Source organism: Nanorana parkeri, unplaced genomic scaffold, assembly GCF_000935625.1.
Source record: "Nanorana parkeri isolate BGI_ZX_2015 unplaced genomic scaffold, ASM93562v1 scaffold118, whole genome shotgun sequence".
NCBI classification, from domain to species: domain Eukaryota; kingdom Metazoa; phylum Chordata; class Amphibia; order Anura; family Dicroglossidae; genus Nanorana; species Nanorana parkeri.
Window position 1 is genome coordinate 1,491,066 of NW_017306386.1, and position 16,812 is coordinate 1,507,877.

The 16,812-nt window shown below is 38.3% G+C and overlaps 1 protein-coding gene across 2 annotated transcripts in view; it reads left to right on the forward strand.

Annotated features, from left to right (window-relative positions):
• SPNS2 (sphingolipid transporter 2) overlaps positions 1–16,812 on the forward strand; it is a 112,934-nt gene that overhangs the window by 66,333 nt on the left and 29,789 nt on the right. For both annotated transcript variants that reach the window (XM_018553361.1, XM_018553362.1), the window contains exons 3-6: positions 773–909; positions 9,195–9,346; positions 13,158–13,224; positions 16,130–16,260. In XM_018553361.1, the coding sequence (XP_018408863.1) occupies positions 773–909; positions 9,195–9,346; positions 13,158–13,224; positions 16,130–16,260 (487 nt within the window). The remainder of the gene's footprint in view (positions 1–772; positions 910–9,194; positions 9,347–13,157; positions 13,225–16,129; positions 16,261–16,812) is intronic.

A 16,812-nucleotide genomic window follows, 5' to 3' on the forward strand; every position in this document is an offset into this window, starting at 1 on the left:
CTTTCTCTAACTCTACCCCCTCCCACATACAGTTGCCAAACACAAGAACCTCACTTCTCTTGCTGCATTCTTTGTGTTGTAAAATATAATAGAAAATCCAACAGTCAGATCAACAATGTCCGAATGGACAGAGTTAGGAACTCGTGTTGAAATCTCACCACCAGAATCTATGAGACATAAAATAACTGATGTGTAATTGTAACTGCTTCTACTAAACTTAGAAATTGAAGATCTGTTTTGGAAGGATTTACCCTTTAATACAGGCTGTTGATTGTATGTAAAGTTCGTCATACCAGAATAGAGATTGTATTTTCAGCAACATTTTGTGCTAATATCCCCCATGTACAACAAGAGGACTTTAAGTGATCTGACCTGATAAAACAAAGATGAATAGAGATTACCTGGAGCTCCCAATTACTGCCTCATAGTAGAGAAGTTCCTTGATATACACTATATAGTGGATGTGCATGTTAGGTGAAGGAAGACCTGATCATTTGCTTTAGAAAGATCAGATTCTTCTCTTCCTAAACCTGCCTTGTCCAGATCAGCAGTATGTTTATGTGGTTTTGGAAGTACAATGAATACTATGGAGCAATATGTTTAGTACACTCTCTACGAAATAGCTCACAGTAATGCTTGTGCTCTTTTTCTTTTTTGTGTAGGTATGTTTCTCTGACTTGTGTTTATTAGGCCCTGTAGTTACATGTAACCATAGCTATTTCCTCAGAGATCTATACACATCAGTCAGTAACTCTTTCTTTTTGTTTGGCAGTTTTCATATGCAGCTTCATGGTGGCCGCTCCGATATTTGGTTACTTAGGAGACCGCTTCAACAGAAAAGTGATCCTGAGCTGTGGGATATTCTTCTGGTCAGCAGTCACCTTCTCAAGTTCCTTCATCCCCAAGCAGGTAATATATGAATGAATTGCAGAGAGTGCCTAAGATAGATGAGATGCATTATGCTTGTGACACATATCTGCAGCATAACAGAGCTTCATTTGCTGCTGTGTTTTTACATTACATGGAACATTATGAAATGCTGCATGTACTGAATCTCACATGCAATAGGCAATTCATTTATTTTCTAAGAACGTATTTAGGTGTATGTAGTAAATATCCAGTACTTGGTATAAATCCACCATTCAAAATGTATTTTATTAATTTACGGCATAAGACTAAATACCAGTTACATCAAACATACTGATGCGTTTCAGCCCCTAAGGGCCATGGTTATAGCTGACAGAAGTCATGCACCAGAGTCCCACTTTGTCAGATTGGATGGCCAAGGTAGAGCTCTAACATTTAACTTGGTCTGCTTCTTAACTATTTCGGTGAACATATGGCATAAGGAGGAAACTGTGTTACATAAAATGTTTCAAGTAATAAAGTTTAAACTACGATTTTGTTATTTTCTGAAGCAGTAGTGTTTTAAATTTTAAAGCTGCTACATATAATATGTGGTATTGTGATTAAAGGGCAGCAGACGAATCCTCATATTCAGCACTTCCATAGTGCTATAATTGTTATAATAAAAGCTTTTGTATCAACATGATCAGCCAAGCCAGTGTGAAGAAGAGTAGGATAGTTAAAGTGACATTAAACCCTCAGATTTTTTAACATAAACCAATACTGTAATGTGTGCCTTACTGTAATCCATGGTAGTTTCCCTTCTCTTTGCTGCTCTTCCTTTTAACTCCTCATGTCTTCTCATGCTTGGGGAGAACTTCCCTTTGCAGCTGAGTGCCTCTTCCTGTAGTGCTGGCTCAGGTTGCAAACGTACACACAGACACCATGTAGCCATTCCAGAAACAAGGCAGTCTGCTGCAAAACAGAAGTTCTGCCCAGCATGAGAAGAGATACAGCTTTAAAAGGAAGAGCAGCAAAGAGAAGGGAAACAACCATGGATTACAGTAAGGCACACATTACAGTATTGTTTTATGTTAAAAAATCTGAGGGTTTAATGTCACTTTAACTTAGCTAATTTGGGGTAGAGGGAGATTTCTTAATAACTGATGGACTCTATGATCATATTCAGGGAAATTTATAGAAGTGTATAAATGACAGGTACAGCAATTATAAAAGATATATTTTTTTAAAAGCTGGTGTGAAGTAATACAGCCTTAGATCCTTTACATAAAAACAATACATTAACAATAGCATGGTATGAGTTGCTAAATTATTCCATGTATGAAAGTGTAAGATTCATGATCAGCAATTTCACTGCACATTTTATGTATCAGACAAGGATGGTTTTTTTTCACTTTACACAACATGTAAGAAACTGTTAACATTTTTGCGCCAGTTTTTGTGAATTCACCTATTTATATTTAGTGCTTTTTTGTGGAAGGTTCTCTTGCCAACTTCTTCTCCATTTGGTAACTGAATAGAGAATGGCATGCTGTCTGGATAAAGATTTAGAACAATAAATGCATACAGCATTTGGTAAACGTACAGAGAGATATTTCTTAATGACCTTTTTAAAGAGCATAAAAGATTAACGTGAAAACATCTAAGGCCCCTTTCACTGGGGTGCCTGTCTTCTCTGATCAGCAGGGGATCTCCTGCTGATTGGAGCATAACGGAATGGATGTCCCTTTTGCCATGGAGGAAATAACTGGACAAACTGACCCATGTTAGGGCTATGGCCCGGCGAATGTAAACGGACGTACATCTGCTTACATCCTATTACCTCTAATCTGGCGCGTTTAGGTCCGAAAACACTGAACTCTTTTGTTTTGTTTTTTGCAACCATACAGGCTTGGAGGTAATTAGATGTCTGTTTACATCCGGGACATGCATCCACTCACAGAGCCCTTGTAATGTTTGCCTAACATTTAGAGTGCAACTGAAGCCCAAACTTTTCTTTCTAGTTTTGGATAGAGTGGAGAGGAATAAAAACACATGTCAAGTTTTGATTGCTGTGTGTGTCCCTGTTGAGGAGATTAACCCTCTCTACAAAGTTTGGGTTGTTAACAGAACAGGAATAGATGGGAAATCTTCCAACTAGTTCTGGTGACCCTCCTGACCAACAGGAATTTTCTTAATTTTGTGAAAAGTGAAGGGAAGGCTCCCCAATGGGAAAAAATGCTGACAGGTGGTAACCCTGCCCTACTCTATCCAAAACTAAAAAGAGGTTTTGGCTTCAGTTCTACCTTAAACAGCACAAGGGAACAGCAGTTTTTTTTTTCATGGCAGTCTACTAACTGTAGATTAGATAACATGGTTGAGGTAAACATAATATGTAAATATTACTCACATTCAGTTTTTTCTTTTTTTTTGGACCTGGTCCAAACACTCTCACATTGTCTTGGCCTTTTTTTTCTCTTTTTTTTTGTGCTGTGTGTTGGAGGATTTCAATGGATATATATGGGTTTAGCACTACATTGACATGGTAAAACTCACAATGGCATACCTAATACAAGTAAAATGGGGCAAACGTCGAGAGGTCCCAGATGTTGGTGATTAGTCACTCACCTTATCCCAGCATTATATGTTTAGTTAAGTTTCCCTTCATGAATATACAGTATGAATCATTACACCCTATGAAATACTAGCATTGTATAAAGTCTTATCCTATATATTGATACAGATAGTTAAACTGTAAAGACAAGCCACATTCCTGAACACCAATAAAAGTCTGCTGTCCAGACAAAATAATACTGAAAGCAATGCAACTCCATAGACTGGTCTCAAAGACATGCCACACCACATCCTAATTGTGTCAGATTGTCATTCAAATATGTCTTTTTACATGGCAAAAGCTCAGACTTTTGTTTTAACCTGTCAGTTTCTCTTTTGTAGTAATTATGACATAATAGCTTGAGAAAATTACAAGGCTGCGAGAGGCTGCAATGTGAGAGGTGCAACATTCCTCCTGAGATTAACTAGAACATTCAATGTCACAGCCATTCTAAAGCTTATTTTTAATGACATTGTGCTCACTTGCATTCCAGCTGCATATGTGCTGGCACTCCAAATGCTAAAGGATCTATCTGCAGGGGTATTGCTAGGACTGTATGTTTTTCTATGTAGCTTATGATAACATTCTGCAGTGCCTACAATGTATCCTTATGCCGATCGTACTTTTTAGGACAATACATATATACATTATATAAATTAGGGATGCATCGATACCATGGTTTCCAGACCCAGTACAAGTACTGATACTTTTTCTCAAGTACTCGCCAATACCAATTACCAATACTTTTTTAGCGTTGTTCTTAAACAATACAGACTAATGATTTTAGAACAGTGGTGGAGCACCATGGCCCGGTCACAGCTGCAAATGCTGCACCCCTGGTAGTTCTGCCACTGACTCAAAGCTGCAGAGGACTACAAATCCCAGCAATACATTATACAACAATGCAAAATACCACCAGCTAGGACTACAAATCCCAGCTATACATTAGACAGCAATGCAGAATACCACCAGCTAGAGAGGCGTACAAATTCCAGTGATACATTATGCACTAATGTCGCATGGCAACCGGCTATAGAAAGACTACAAATCTCTGCAATGCTTTAAATTGTGTTTTTGCGTGGGGTCCCCCTTACCCCTGTCTCGAATAAAAGTCTGGTAGTTACTTTGGAGGGACCACACACCGTTTTTTACATTTATGTTTTTTACATTTACACTTTTTTTTTAGACCGGGGTGCCACAAGATTTTGCATACATTAAATGGGGCAGTGACTAAAAAAGGTTGAAAACACTGTAATGAATAGATAGATAGATAGATAGATAGATAGATAGATTGATAGATCTGTTGCAGGATGTTTTCATTTTGGCTCTCGGACTATTCCTAACACTCCTGCTTTACACTGATCACACTCCAGGAAAGGCTCTGAATGCATGACCAGCTTCTCATTTTCCATTCATTGTGAATATTCGCAGACTGTATTTTCCCTAAATGTCCCAATTTAATATCCTCATTGAGCAGCGGGTGGTTTTTCTAGTGAATAACATTAACAGAAAAAGCACATTTTCTCACTGTGTCAATTTACAGAATCGTCAGTGTGAGGATCACATAAATACAGTAACTGCAGCAGCAAAAAATAAAATAAACCTAAACCTGGCATTGTCTTTTTTAAATTTATCTTATTATTTTTTACTTTTTATTTTTTTATACATTTTTTATTTTATTATTTTTACTTTTTTATTGCTTTTTTATGTTTTACATTTTTCATTTTAACTTTATTGCTATCACACAGGAGCCCCTGTGTGATAGCATTTGGAGGTGACAGGTTCTCTTTATTGGACCTGTCACCTCCAATACAGGAGTTTGAGAACAGCACTGTGCTGGCTCTCCTCTGACAGATTAGATGGGAAGGCTGCGAGTGCAGCTCTTCCTTCTCAGTGTTCACATGGAGCAGAGCGGAGAATGGATGTTCTCCGCTCTGCTCCCCACTTTCCATTCTTAACTACCTTGCCATGGTCCCGGGTCCTCAGAAGAGCATGGGACCGAGAAAACCATGGCGGAGAGGGAGCTTGACAGCAGGGAGAGAGGAAGCCGGAGATGGGGGCGGACCATGGAGGGGGTGGCCGGCGTGGGGGGGACAGAACTGCAGGCTTATTACAAGTGATCTCAGCAGTATCGCCGAGATCACTTGTACTAAACGAACGCTGGCTTCCCCGTTCTACATTTAGCCCTGCTTGCCCGTAGCAGGGCTAAATGTAGAAAAAAAAACTATCCCTCTACTCCCTGCCGCTCCGAGGCCAGGCCTCGGTAGCCTTGTGAGAAATCCGGCCAGTCATACCTGATCTATTTTATTTCTTTACCTTGTCATGTACAGAGTGTAATGAGCAGAACTATATTATTATTACACTTACTACAGTTATCCACATGAAAATATTTTCTAGGAACAAACAGCAATTTGTATTTATTTGCAGCACCTTACCAATCACATTGAACATTCGTATCAGCTTTTGCCCTTGAAGGAGCTGCTAGTCAAACAGTTAAAGGGAAACCGAAGTCATGTACATGTTTCTTTAGTTTTGAATAAAGTGGAGAGACATTAGAACATTTGTCAGGTTTTATTGCTGTCTGTGTCCCTGCTGGGGTGATTTACCCTCTCTATTTGTCTTGGTGATCGTTATCACTGAAAATGAAAGAAGATACCAAATTTGGGTTGTCACCAGAACAGGAATAGAGGGGAAATCTTGGAATGGGAACACTAGTTCTGGTGACCCTGCTGACCTGCAGGGTTTTCCCCCAGTTTGGAGAGATTTCCTCCCTCCAAAATGAGGGAGGAAATGCTGTTGTGAATTTCGGGCAGAAAGTTAAGGGAAATCTCCTCAGAGGAAAAGATGACAAAATAAAAGTTAACAGGGGTTTTAACTCCCCTAAGCCCACCTTACTGACTTTTTGTCTTCAGTTCAACTTTAAGCACTAGGGAAAGTCAGTACATCTACCAGTAGGTTTTAAAACTATGGAAAGTAATCAGAGCACTAGGAGGAAAGCCCACACAAACTGGGAGAGAAAATAAAAATTCTGTGCAGTATCCTTGATGAGGAATAAACCCAGGACTCCAGTGCTGCAATGCTGCATGCTGGTTAGTCTTTTTGAATTCGTAGAAAGCACTACACTCGTCATCATAGCACATTCATTAACTAGATAAAAATATTTATTCTTATGTTTTCATTGTAAGCTTCTTTTTCATTTGGCCCTTTTCTTCAATACAAAATAATATATGCTAATTATTTTGCATCAGATTTAATAATGGCTCAAAATAATATAGTGAGGGAATATTGGAGAACCTAAACACTCTATGTACAAAGACATGCCCGGACCCTAATTAGTGGTCTCGTCAGTGTGTGCTGTATGGAGGAAATGTGGCTTGATGATTGTGCACACTAAGTATGGGCTCCTGTACCAAGTATCTATCTTGTGTTGTGCCTTAATTAAATGTATTTGTTAAGCATTCAGTTAGAGGATGGATACAGTAGTCTTGCTTGTGTCATTCTCAATTTCCATATTGTGATCCTCCTTTTGATGTTCTCATCCACATACTTCCTCTAAATTAATACAAGGATTCACAAGATGAGCTTGGCAATGTGTGATTTTGCAAACCATTATTTTTGATAATGATATCAACCTGTAGTCTAGACCTATTTAGAGTGACATAATAGTATGTTACTGTTTAGAAAAGGGGTAAATATACTAAGAGTTTGCTAAATGATTTTGCTTGAACTTTTGCCTCAAAGCAATTTATAAATAGGGATGTTTTCTGCGTTGTTTGCCTCAGATGAGGATATAAATTGGGCACTGTGCATTTTTATGGAAACCCTCATTGGCAATCATGACAGTAGATTTAGAAGATGCGTGATCTTTAGAACCTTTTTAGCATTTGATGTGTTCCTAAATTCAGTAGTGTCCCCTGTGGTTTTCTTGTGCTTGATGAGGTGACTAAGTCTGGTATTCAGAGATGGCTCAGAATTGCTCCCAAAGAATAAAGACAAATATTGGCATGCAGTCCTACAAAGGAGGTATCTATTCTCATGCAGACTGCGTTAATAATACAAAGTGCATTGCCTAAAGGGCACAAGATTAAAACAAAGGGCACGCTGAGACTTTTTAATGGTGTGCACTGACCAGAGTTTTCATTACAAAAGCTAACAAGCTTTTTAGTGCGACCGCTCCAAATCTGTCTAGTTTACAAGGCATTGAGGTAGATGTCTCCTATTTACTCTTCCTAAAGCAGGCAATCAGAATTCTAATAGGCACAAACTACCGTAAAATATTAGCTGTTGCATTTTAGTATGCCTTTTAAAAGTCACTAAATATGTCACCAACTTTAAAAAAAGCACAAAAAAATCAAATATTCAAAATGTTTACTTGCAATTATTTTTCTTTCCATAATTTTTTTATACACTTGCAGTGACTACTGCCAGAAGAGCCAATCCCTAGCACAGCCCCCTCCCTTCTTGTACCTCATAGCCCTCTTCTTTTCTGGCAGTGTCTAATTACTCTCTGTGCTGGTCCAGCTCCTCTGCCCCTCCTCTCAACTCTCTACATAAACTTTTATGTAGCTGTCGGTTGAGAAGCGAAGAGGAATACTATAGTGTCACTTGAGTGACAGCTCTGAGTCTGCTGGAGCTGCTGACATCCAGGATAGTGACACCCATTATTAAATAAAAATTATCTTATGGACTGATTGGCTATAATGATAATAATAGTAATACAGTTGCATCTACCTTTTTGGTATGTTTCTACAACACTATTACAGGAGTTTCATAGTAAAAAGTACTTATAATAGGGCAGTTAAGGAAGCTCATACAAAAGCATTACACCAACAAGACAGCCTGAGTTTTTAACACAGAGGAGAACCATGCACTTGTGTGAAGTCCCAAGCATTTGGTCATGGGATCTGTCCTGAAGGTGATTAGGCTATCTGGGTTCCGAGTCTCCCCTTCTGGAAAGATCACATGACCAAGAGCTTTAAAAATGTGGCCAGGACTGAAGGTAGCCTGGAAAGTATTTTCTCCAGGAATGTATTTCAGACAAACATGATTTAATGGTTGTGGTCTGATCATTTTTGGTAATCCTTTGAATATTAGTCTACTTTAAGTCACAACATAATCTATTTGTTCTAGAATTCAAATGTAACTTTCTTAATGCGTGTCTCTCTCAAATGCTGGAAATTTCATATCCTCTTCTTTAATTGTTGTTATGCCACTGTTTTGCAAACTGTAATTGTGTTAAGCCCAGTATTAACTGATGATGCTAAAATAAATGCCTTGCAAGTATACATTATATGCATTATTCATCTAGCAGATATTAATGGGTCTGTCTGATTTCTCAGTTCGCTCAGTGTCATCATCTACAAACTTATCACTAGGTAACAAAAAAAATAAGGATAATAAACCTGAAACAGAATAAGCTGCCGTATGCTGATAATTGCTTAACACATACTACACAAGCCATTACCGTAATGCTTTTTCTTTTGTATATTGGGGCTGCCAAGCTGATAGCAGGCTCCCTGCCAGCAAGGATACACCCATCTTTTCTGTTGTTGTTGTTGTGTATTCCCAATACATGTCCCCTGACCAGTTTCCGTGGCAACTAAAGGAAAATGGCTTAGGCATTAACACTTTCATACTCTTTATAATGGAATAGCCCAAGCTCCATCCTGCCTACACTGTCTTAGAGTGGTGAATACTAAATATTAAAATTCAGTTTTACTATCTTCCTTTGCAGTATTTTTGGCTGCTTGTACTCTCCCGAGGCTTGGTGGGCATCGGGGAAGCCAGTTACTCAACAATCGCTCCCACTATCATTGGAGACCTGTTTACCAAGAACACACGTACAGTTATGCTGTCAGTCTTCTACTTTGCTATCCCTCTTGGAAGGTAAGCATTATTTCATGTGGTGTAGTGTGTTACAAGTAGGAAGTGGTCAGTGCAGAGTATCCTTAGTCAGCATAGGCTCTAGGACTTTTTATAGCATGTCACACTGGCTGCATTCACTTTCTATGCAGAACCATGCACTGCCCATGGATCAGGGAGCTGATACTACAACATTTCATATTTCATCATCTATCAACAACTGTTGAATTTTGACACTACAAGAATCTACTTATTAGGTTTATTAACATTTGGAATTAGTGTAATAAAGTTCAATATCTTTTTTAGGGCTATAGTTGCCATAATTAACATTAGCAATCAGACCTGACAATTTTTTTGTTGTTTTCACATAATACATTGTCACACTGATAAGTGTAAACTTACTCAGAACTGCAAAGTGTACATTGAAATGCATACAGGGAGCTCAGTCTATGGGATCAGTAATCTAAGCATTGCTGTATTGCATCAGTCCAGCCCAATGCATTTTGTCATAAATCTGGTGATCTAAGAACCCCATCTTGTAATGCAAGAGTGCTGCTCCATGGTCACAGCAGGCTCCATGTTGTCTCTTACATACAACCTGATGTAAAAAAGTGCCTGTGCTAAGGACTTTCTCCTAACTCCAGTAAGATTCAAACCTACCGTGGATGTTTGAATGTTTGAACGTCATTTAAAGTGGAAGTGAAATATGTTCTTTAAAACTGCTGATATGCAGGGTTTTTTTGGCAGAAGAGACCTCGGCAAGGTCCTGTACCAAAACAAAGTAATTCCCATGCTCATGCATGAGAGTTACACTATTCCAGCCAATTAGGAGGCTTAAGATACTGAACCAGGAAGGAGACTGGGTGAAGATGGAAGCACGTCTGATGGAGGGAAGAGCAGACAAAGCAGTGCTATGTATACTAGCAAATTATGGCTAAAACCTCTGGAGGGCTTTTTCTGTCGCTTTTTAAAAAACTATACTTCTGCTTTAAGAAAACCCCAAACCCCTGTTGCCCTAACTGGAGAATTAATTAATTATTTGTGTTTAATACAAAGTTTAAAAAAACTATTCCATAAAGATTATAAATAAAAACAGAAGTTATACACATATTTTAGATATATTTATTTATGTTTATTTTCATAAACCAAGTCTCAATTCTATTTTTAAAGTCCAGATGTGGTACAATGTAGATATGTTTTCTATCGCCTCAATGTGATTTGCAGGATGACCTTCTTCCTCAGGAGGAGATATTATTTTAGGTGCTATACCTGGAATGGCATAAATGCATTAGCACTATGTCAAAATCAAAATTAAACATCCAATTATAACATAAAAGAACTGTATAGTGTAAATCTATTATTATTACTTACACTAATATTCAGTCATCTAGTTAAATGTGCGGCCGCGTGGACCTGATTATAGGCGTCTCTGTTTAAAGTGACACTAAACTCAGAATCTACATTCTAAAAAGTGCATTCAAGCACCCTAACTATTAACAAAAATGTATCTTATTTGTGCAACACTCGGCTGTCGATCTTGAAACATCTCTGAATTGGTGCTGACACTGTCTTTTCTTCTTGTTCTCCATGGCCCCTGTGTGTGTGGTAAAGTAGCTACCATTCCAAGGTCGCTCCCGTGATGGACTACAATCTCAGTTTTAGTTTACTAATTTGTATTGAGATTATAGTCCATCACAGGAGCAAGCTTGGAGCGGTGGCTAATTTACAACACACACATGGACCATGGGGAACAAAAGTAGCCACAAATAAATACATTTTTGTTATTAGGGTACTTGAATAAATTTTTAAGGTTTAACTCTTGAGTTTAGTGTCACTTTAAATATGATTGGTGACACAATCAAAGTGGTGACACAAACAAATATTAGCACTGGCTTTAGGAAATACACCCCGAGTGACCCTGTAGGATTCTTTTTGCATTTTGACTGCAGTTGTACTCAGAATAAGATAAACTATGAAAACTTTCTGGCATTAGTTCAGCTGTAGGGTTTTCTAGATTTATTTATTTATTTATTATAGGTATTTATAAAGTGCTGACAGCTTTAAGCAGTGCTTTATATCTGCACACTCACATCAGTCCCTGCCCTCAGGTAACTTACAATCTAGCATTAGTAGTTCACGGTTTGGTTTTCCTTATTGCCTGGAACTGCTATTTTAATACATATTATTTATTAATGAAAGGCAACAATTTGTTGTGTCCTGTAAGTTTCCAGACTACATTAAAATAGCTGTGTTTCCTCATCTGTTGCATGATGATAAAACCATTACTATTAATATAACAGAGTTGGCCAAAATATAGGGAAAGAGTTTGTTTTGACAGCACAGTGTTGGTTCCAGTCAACGTTGGCGGCATTTACAATAGTTGACCTCTGCACTGGAAGTCAGTAGACTGCATGGCGTATAACATACAAGTAGGTTCCTGTAGGCAATTTCCTATAGTGAAGTGGCACAGTGAGATAATTTCCTGACAAATAAACAGGAGCAGCACTAATCTACTGTGGTTTACTATAAGCATCACAATAGGGAAAAGCAGCGTTAGCCCAGCATGCATAGTCCCTTGCATGCTTGCTGCAAAACTACTCTGCTTATCAGATAAGATATGTTTTCATCTACTTTACTAAATGTAGGCCCTGCCTTTTGCTGTGAGGTTTAGAGCATTGCTTAATAAACATACATACAAAAAATAATTTCACTCTAGTTCAGATGTATATCAAGGCAGATTTTCATATTTCTGATAGAAACAGATATGCAACAGCTGATCAAAGCATTACAAATATTTTATTATTTTTTGTGCTAGGAACATTTAAACAAAAAGACCTAACATGGGACAAAAATACCCAACATGGGACAAAAATACCCATTGCAACATATATCCCTTCTACCTAGCCTGATTAGATTTAGTGTATGCCAAGGCAAAATAAAAAAAATTATAATCAGTACATCTCCCCATGTATTTCCACTTCTGAAAATACAGAAAAATATCTGTTGATCTGCCACAAATCTGCTGATTCAGAAAGTTACAAATGATTTGCGGAACTAAAATCTGGAGCAGTATTATTATCCCTGCCCAGTTCCCCTTGATTACAGAAAAGCTCCCTTTATGTTATGGCGAGAAGGAGAGTGAGAGGTGTTCTATATTTTTAAAAGGGATACAACATGTGCATTTATTGCAGATGCGTGCTAAATATGTTTTTATATGTTTATTTTGGCCAAAAATACACATAATTGTACAATTACTCCTTTACATATTATCTAGACCAAGCAGCAACTTCCACATTTTATGGGACTTTTCCTTCTGATATATACTAGGCTATTATTATTTAAAGCTTTTATATCACCAACAATTTGTTTCAGAGTGGAGCCGACAAGGCCACCCATGGCTCAGATTTTGACCAATTCAGCAGGAATCAGTTAAAATTCAAGCCCTGTAAATCTACCTTTTTGCAGCACTTTACATACTGTACATTCACATTAGTCCCTTCCCTCCAAGGAGCTTACAATCTAACGTCTCTAGCTAACATACATACATACACACATACTAGGGTCAGATTAGACAGGAACCAGTTAACTACCTTCCTTTTTGGAGGAAACTGAAGTACCTGGAGAAAACATAAACACATGGAGAACATGCAAACTCCATGTCAATAGTGTCATTGCTAAGATTCAAACTGAGGATCGCAAATGCTACTAGAGAAAAATGCACCAAATAAACAAACACACAATTCCAGTTTTTAAAAAAGGAGCCAAAGCCACACAAACTCACAGTTGTCTGTATAGGTTGAATGTTTAACAATTCTACTTTTTTTGTTGCCTGCAGTGGCTTAGGCTATATCACTGGTTCAAGTGTCAAGCAAGTTGCAGGGGACTGGCGCTGGGCTCTGAGGGTAAGATATTCATTTTAATATATACAGAACCATTACTGTTCCAAAAATGAAATGCTATTTAATAGAGAATGCATCTAATTCTATATAACAGCAGCTAGAAACAAGAAAATGGCAGGTGCCCAGCATTAACAAGAAACATTTGCACACAATTTGCCTGTTTCACTGCTTTTCTCTTTCTTGCATTTTTGGGGGGCTTATTTCATAATGCAATGCAAGAAACGGTAATTAAGTATAATGTGCTCGAGACCAATTGGATTTCATTTTGCTGCAGTTAGATCACTTAACTTCTGGTTGATACTGTTTGGCAGCTCATCATGGTGCTTTACAGCATATCATAGCAATAACAATATTACTGTGGATGGTGCAAAAATAAAACAGGCTGTCAAATTACCATGACCAATGCAAATAAATTGTGAAACCGCTTTTCAAGGGGCCACCTTATGTGTACTGCAGACCACACCTACTAGATTTCTGCATAAAATGCTAGCACTTTGGTAATTAATATTATACTAATAACTGTGAATTACAGCATCATATTCCATAGAAAGGACCCATAAAACATTCCCGAATAATATTCAGTTTCCAAACACTATAGGCGTGTAATAAAAACTTTATCAGGTGGGCCATCATTCAGTTTTAACCCCTTAACCAGCTGTGAAGCCACAAAGGAGTAAGAGGGGCCAAAAAAAACCCCACCAGTTTAATATACCTGAGGAACCAGGGAACCTGAGTCACATATGTGCTCCTTTTGGTTAGCATAGGCTTGCTCACGTTTTGATTACTGAAGTCACCAACTGGGAGCATGCTCTAAATGTAAAGCCACCCGTTCACTAAAAAAGGTAAATACTTTTCCACTTTAGAAAATAACACAAATGATGTGTTCTAGAGAGATGAGATATATTGGCATTAGCAAGAGAAGGGGGTGGTATTGTGAGGTGCATCATTTTAATGTTGTTAATTGTTATGATTAGAGTATGTGATTTGTTGATGCATTAATGCAATTCCCTATTTAACACAAGGATTGTTTACATACTTGTGTTCTGAAAAAAGGGAAGTTAGAGAAGTGAACCATCATTGTTAGGCTGGGTACCTGATTGTGTTCTACCAGCTGTAAAATATGTCCTTGTCTTGTTTGGAAAAAAAAACATCCAGTGCCCTTAATGAAATTCCAACCATTTGATCTTAATTAGCGGCTGCCATCAAATGTTTTATGCTTTCCACTCTCTACGATTATAACAAAGACCATTTCCTGATTTGAGGAAAAACATGGTTTGTTTCCATTGCTCTTTGCTGTGGTCTCTAGGTTTCATACATTATCTTTTCCATAGCAGAATGTGCTTTGACCATATTGTTATAAATATAATTTTAAAACTTAACAAGCAGGAAATGTTGCTTCTTTGCCCTTAACCCTCTCTAAACTCCTCTGTTAAACCAGGCAACTGACCAGACAGGCTAATTCACAACATGAACAATTATACTTGTGGCCGACCAGATTGAACACTTACATGGTTATTCACAAAAGCGTGAAGAGTTTGGAGAAGGCAGGAGAAGTGAACAATCTAGGCCAAAATAGCTGATTTGGAAAAAGTCTCCAATTCAGCTCACTTTCCAGCTGAGCTATGTTGTCCTAGATTATTTACTTCTCCTGCCTTCTCCAAACTCTTCACTCTTTTGTGAATAACCCTGTTAGTGACAGTGTAGTCTTTTAACTATACTTGTTTTGCTCTCCCTTTTGGAACCCTCTTATTTTTACCACCATTATCTTCAAACAGTACCTACAGACATATTGAAGTGAAATGCTAAACATATTAAAGTGGGGTGTCTCGCTTGGTTTTTATTGACTTCTATGAACCTGGTGGGAAGGTCTTTTTCCAAAATTAGTAGGGTTCTCTCTCGGTTCCTCTCTGTGGAGTGCATTCTACATATATTCCTATGAACCATAAAGCAATGACAACATTATTGGTGCCTTTCGCCAAGGTGGATTCTACACAGGAATACATAGAGGTATAGGGACGCAGCTCAGATGGTAGCAGAGCTGGCTGTCACATCCCACTAGGAATATGGGAAGGGGAACGGACGCTGGCAAAAACAGCAATATATTGGGAGTGGGCAGAAATTCTTCCTCATTTCACCCAAACTGGAACTCAACATCCAGAACTGTCTGAGACACATTTAAAGCCTTATGGTAGGCACTCTGCAGACTAAGACTGTTCTGCCAAACCAGAGTTGATTGTGAGGTACCATCTGTGCACATCTGTTTTTTATAGCATACAAATCTATGCTTTGTAATTGTAAAGGTCATCATGAAAAACAGAAGCAAACACAAGCATGATGTATTAGAAGAGAAAAAGATCAAGCTGCATTAGTTTATACTGTAAATCTTTTATCGACAAGATGAAGCTGTACACACGTCACATGCAGGTAGACCAGGAATCTAGTGTATACATCCTTCTGGCAACAATCTTGGATTATGGATGGATAAATGCAGGAATGTACGTAGGATCATGTGGCATCATCACAGCAGCTCATTAGAAATAATCAGATGCTAAATACTCAATGCTGGCTGAACACATACTTAACACTCCGATCACAACCTTCCAAAAATACTCATCACAATCTCTCATTTAACAAATGGCAATATCCTTCATTTACTAGGATAGAGCTGCAGATGTCCTTGTCTCTGGCTACAAATGACTCTTCCTTCTGCAGTCTTATTGAGCATGTATAATGAAACAGTTTGGACTGATTTTAATAGTTAAATAATATAGATTTTAGAATACTTATGAACATGGTTCTAACTATTTATATTTAAAATTATTAGATGTACCACTAAATATAACAAAATGCATTATCTTGCAAATGATTGGTCTATTCAATTAATATTTCAGCATGACATCTCTTTCAGGTCTCACCCGTTTTGGGCATGATAACTGGGTCTTTGATCCTGATATTTGTACCAACTGCCAAAAGAGGCCACATAGAACAACTTAAGGCACGGAGTTCATGGTTTCGAGACATGAAGGCTCTGCTTAAGAAGTAAGATCTATGTATAAACATAACTGCCTATTACAGAGCTTGTAGGTATCACATGCTGCTCCCAGTTCCTCCAAAGGACTGCACAATATACAATCGATACTGAATTAAGAATGTGTACATTAGTCAAGTGTTCTGTCCCTGTTGCTCATGCAGAACCAATGTTCAGTGGCAGTATTGACTGCCACAAACCACTTCATAAATCCCCCCTCTGCTGCTCTAAAGTAGCACTGCAACAGAATAAGCCCCCCTCCCAACCGACCTCTTCTTAAAAAGAGAAGTAAAGGCACATTTTTGGGGGGCTCTACTTCTCTTTTGTACCACTGGAATACATTTACTAATGTCCTCCTGTGACCCAAAGTCTGCATAAAGCAGGCTACTACCCGCTATATGCTACCAGCACAGAGCTGTGCTTTAGCCAGGACCTACAATATTGTCGATATTCACCCGGCTGCTGGATTGACAGCTGCTTCTGCTTTTCCAGAGCCAGAGATAGCTGTGCCCAGCCCCTCCCTTGTGTGTCCCTCCAATGAGTGCTGAAGGAGGAGGGGGGGG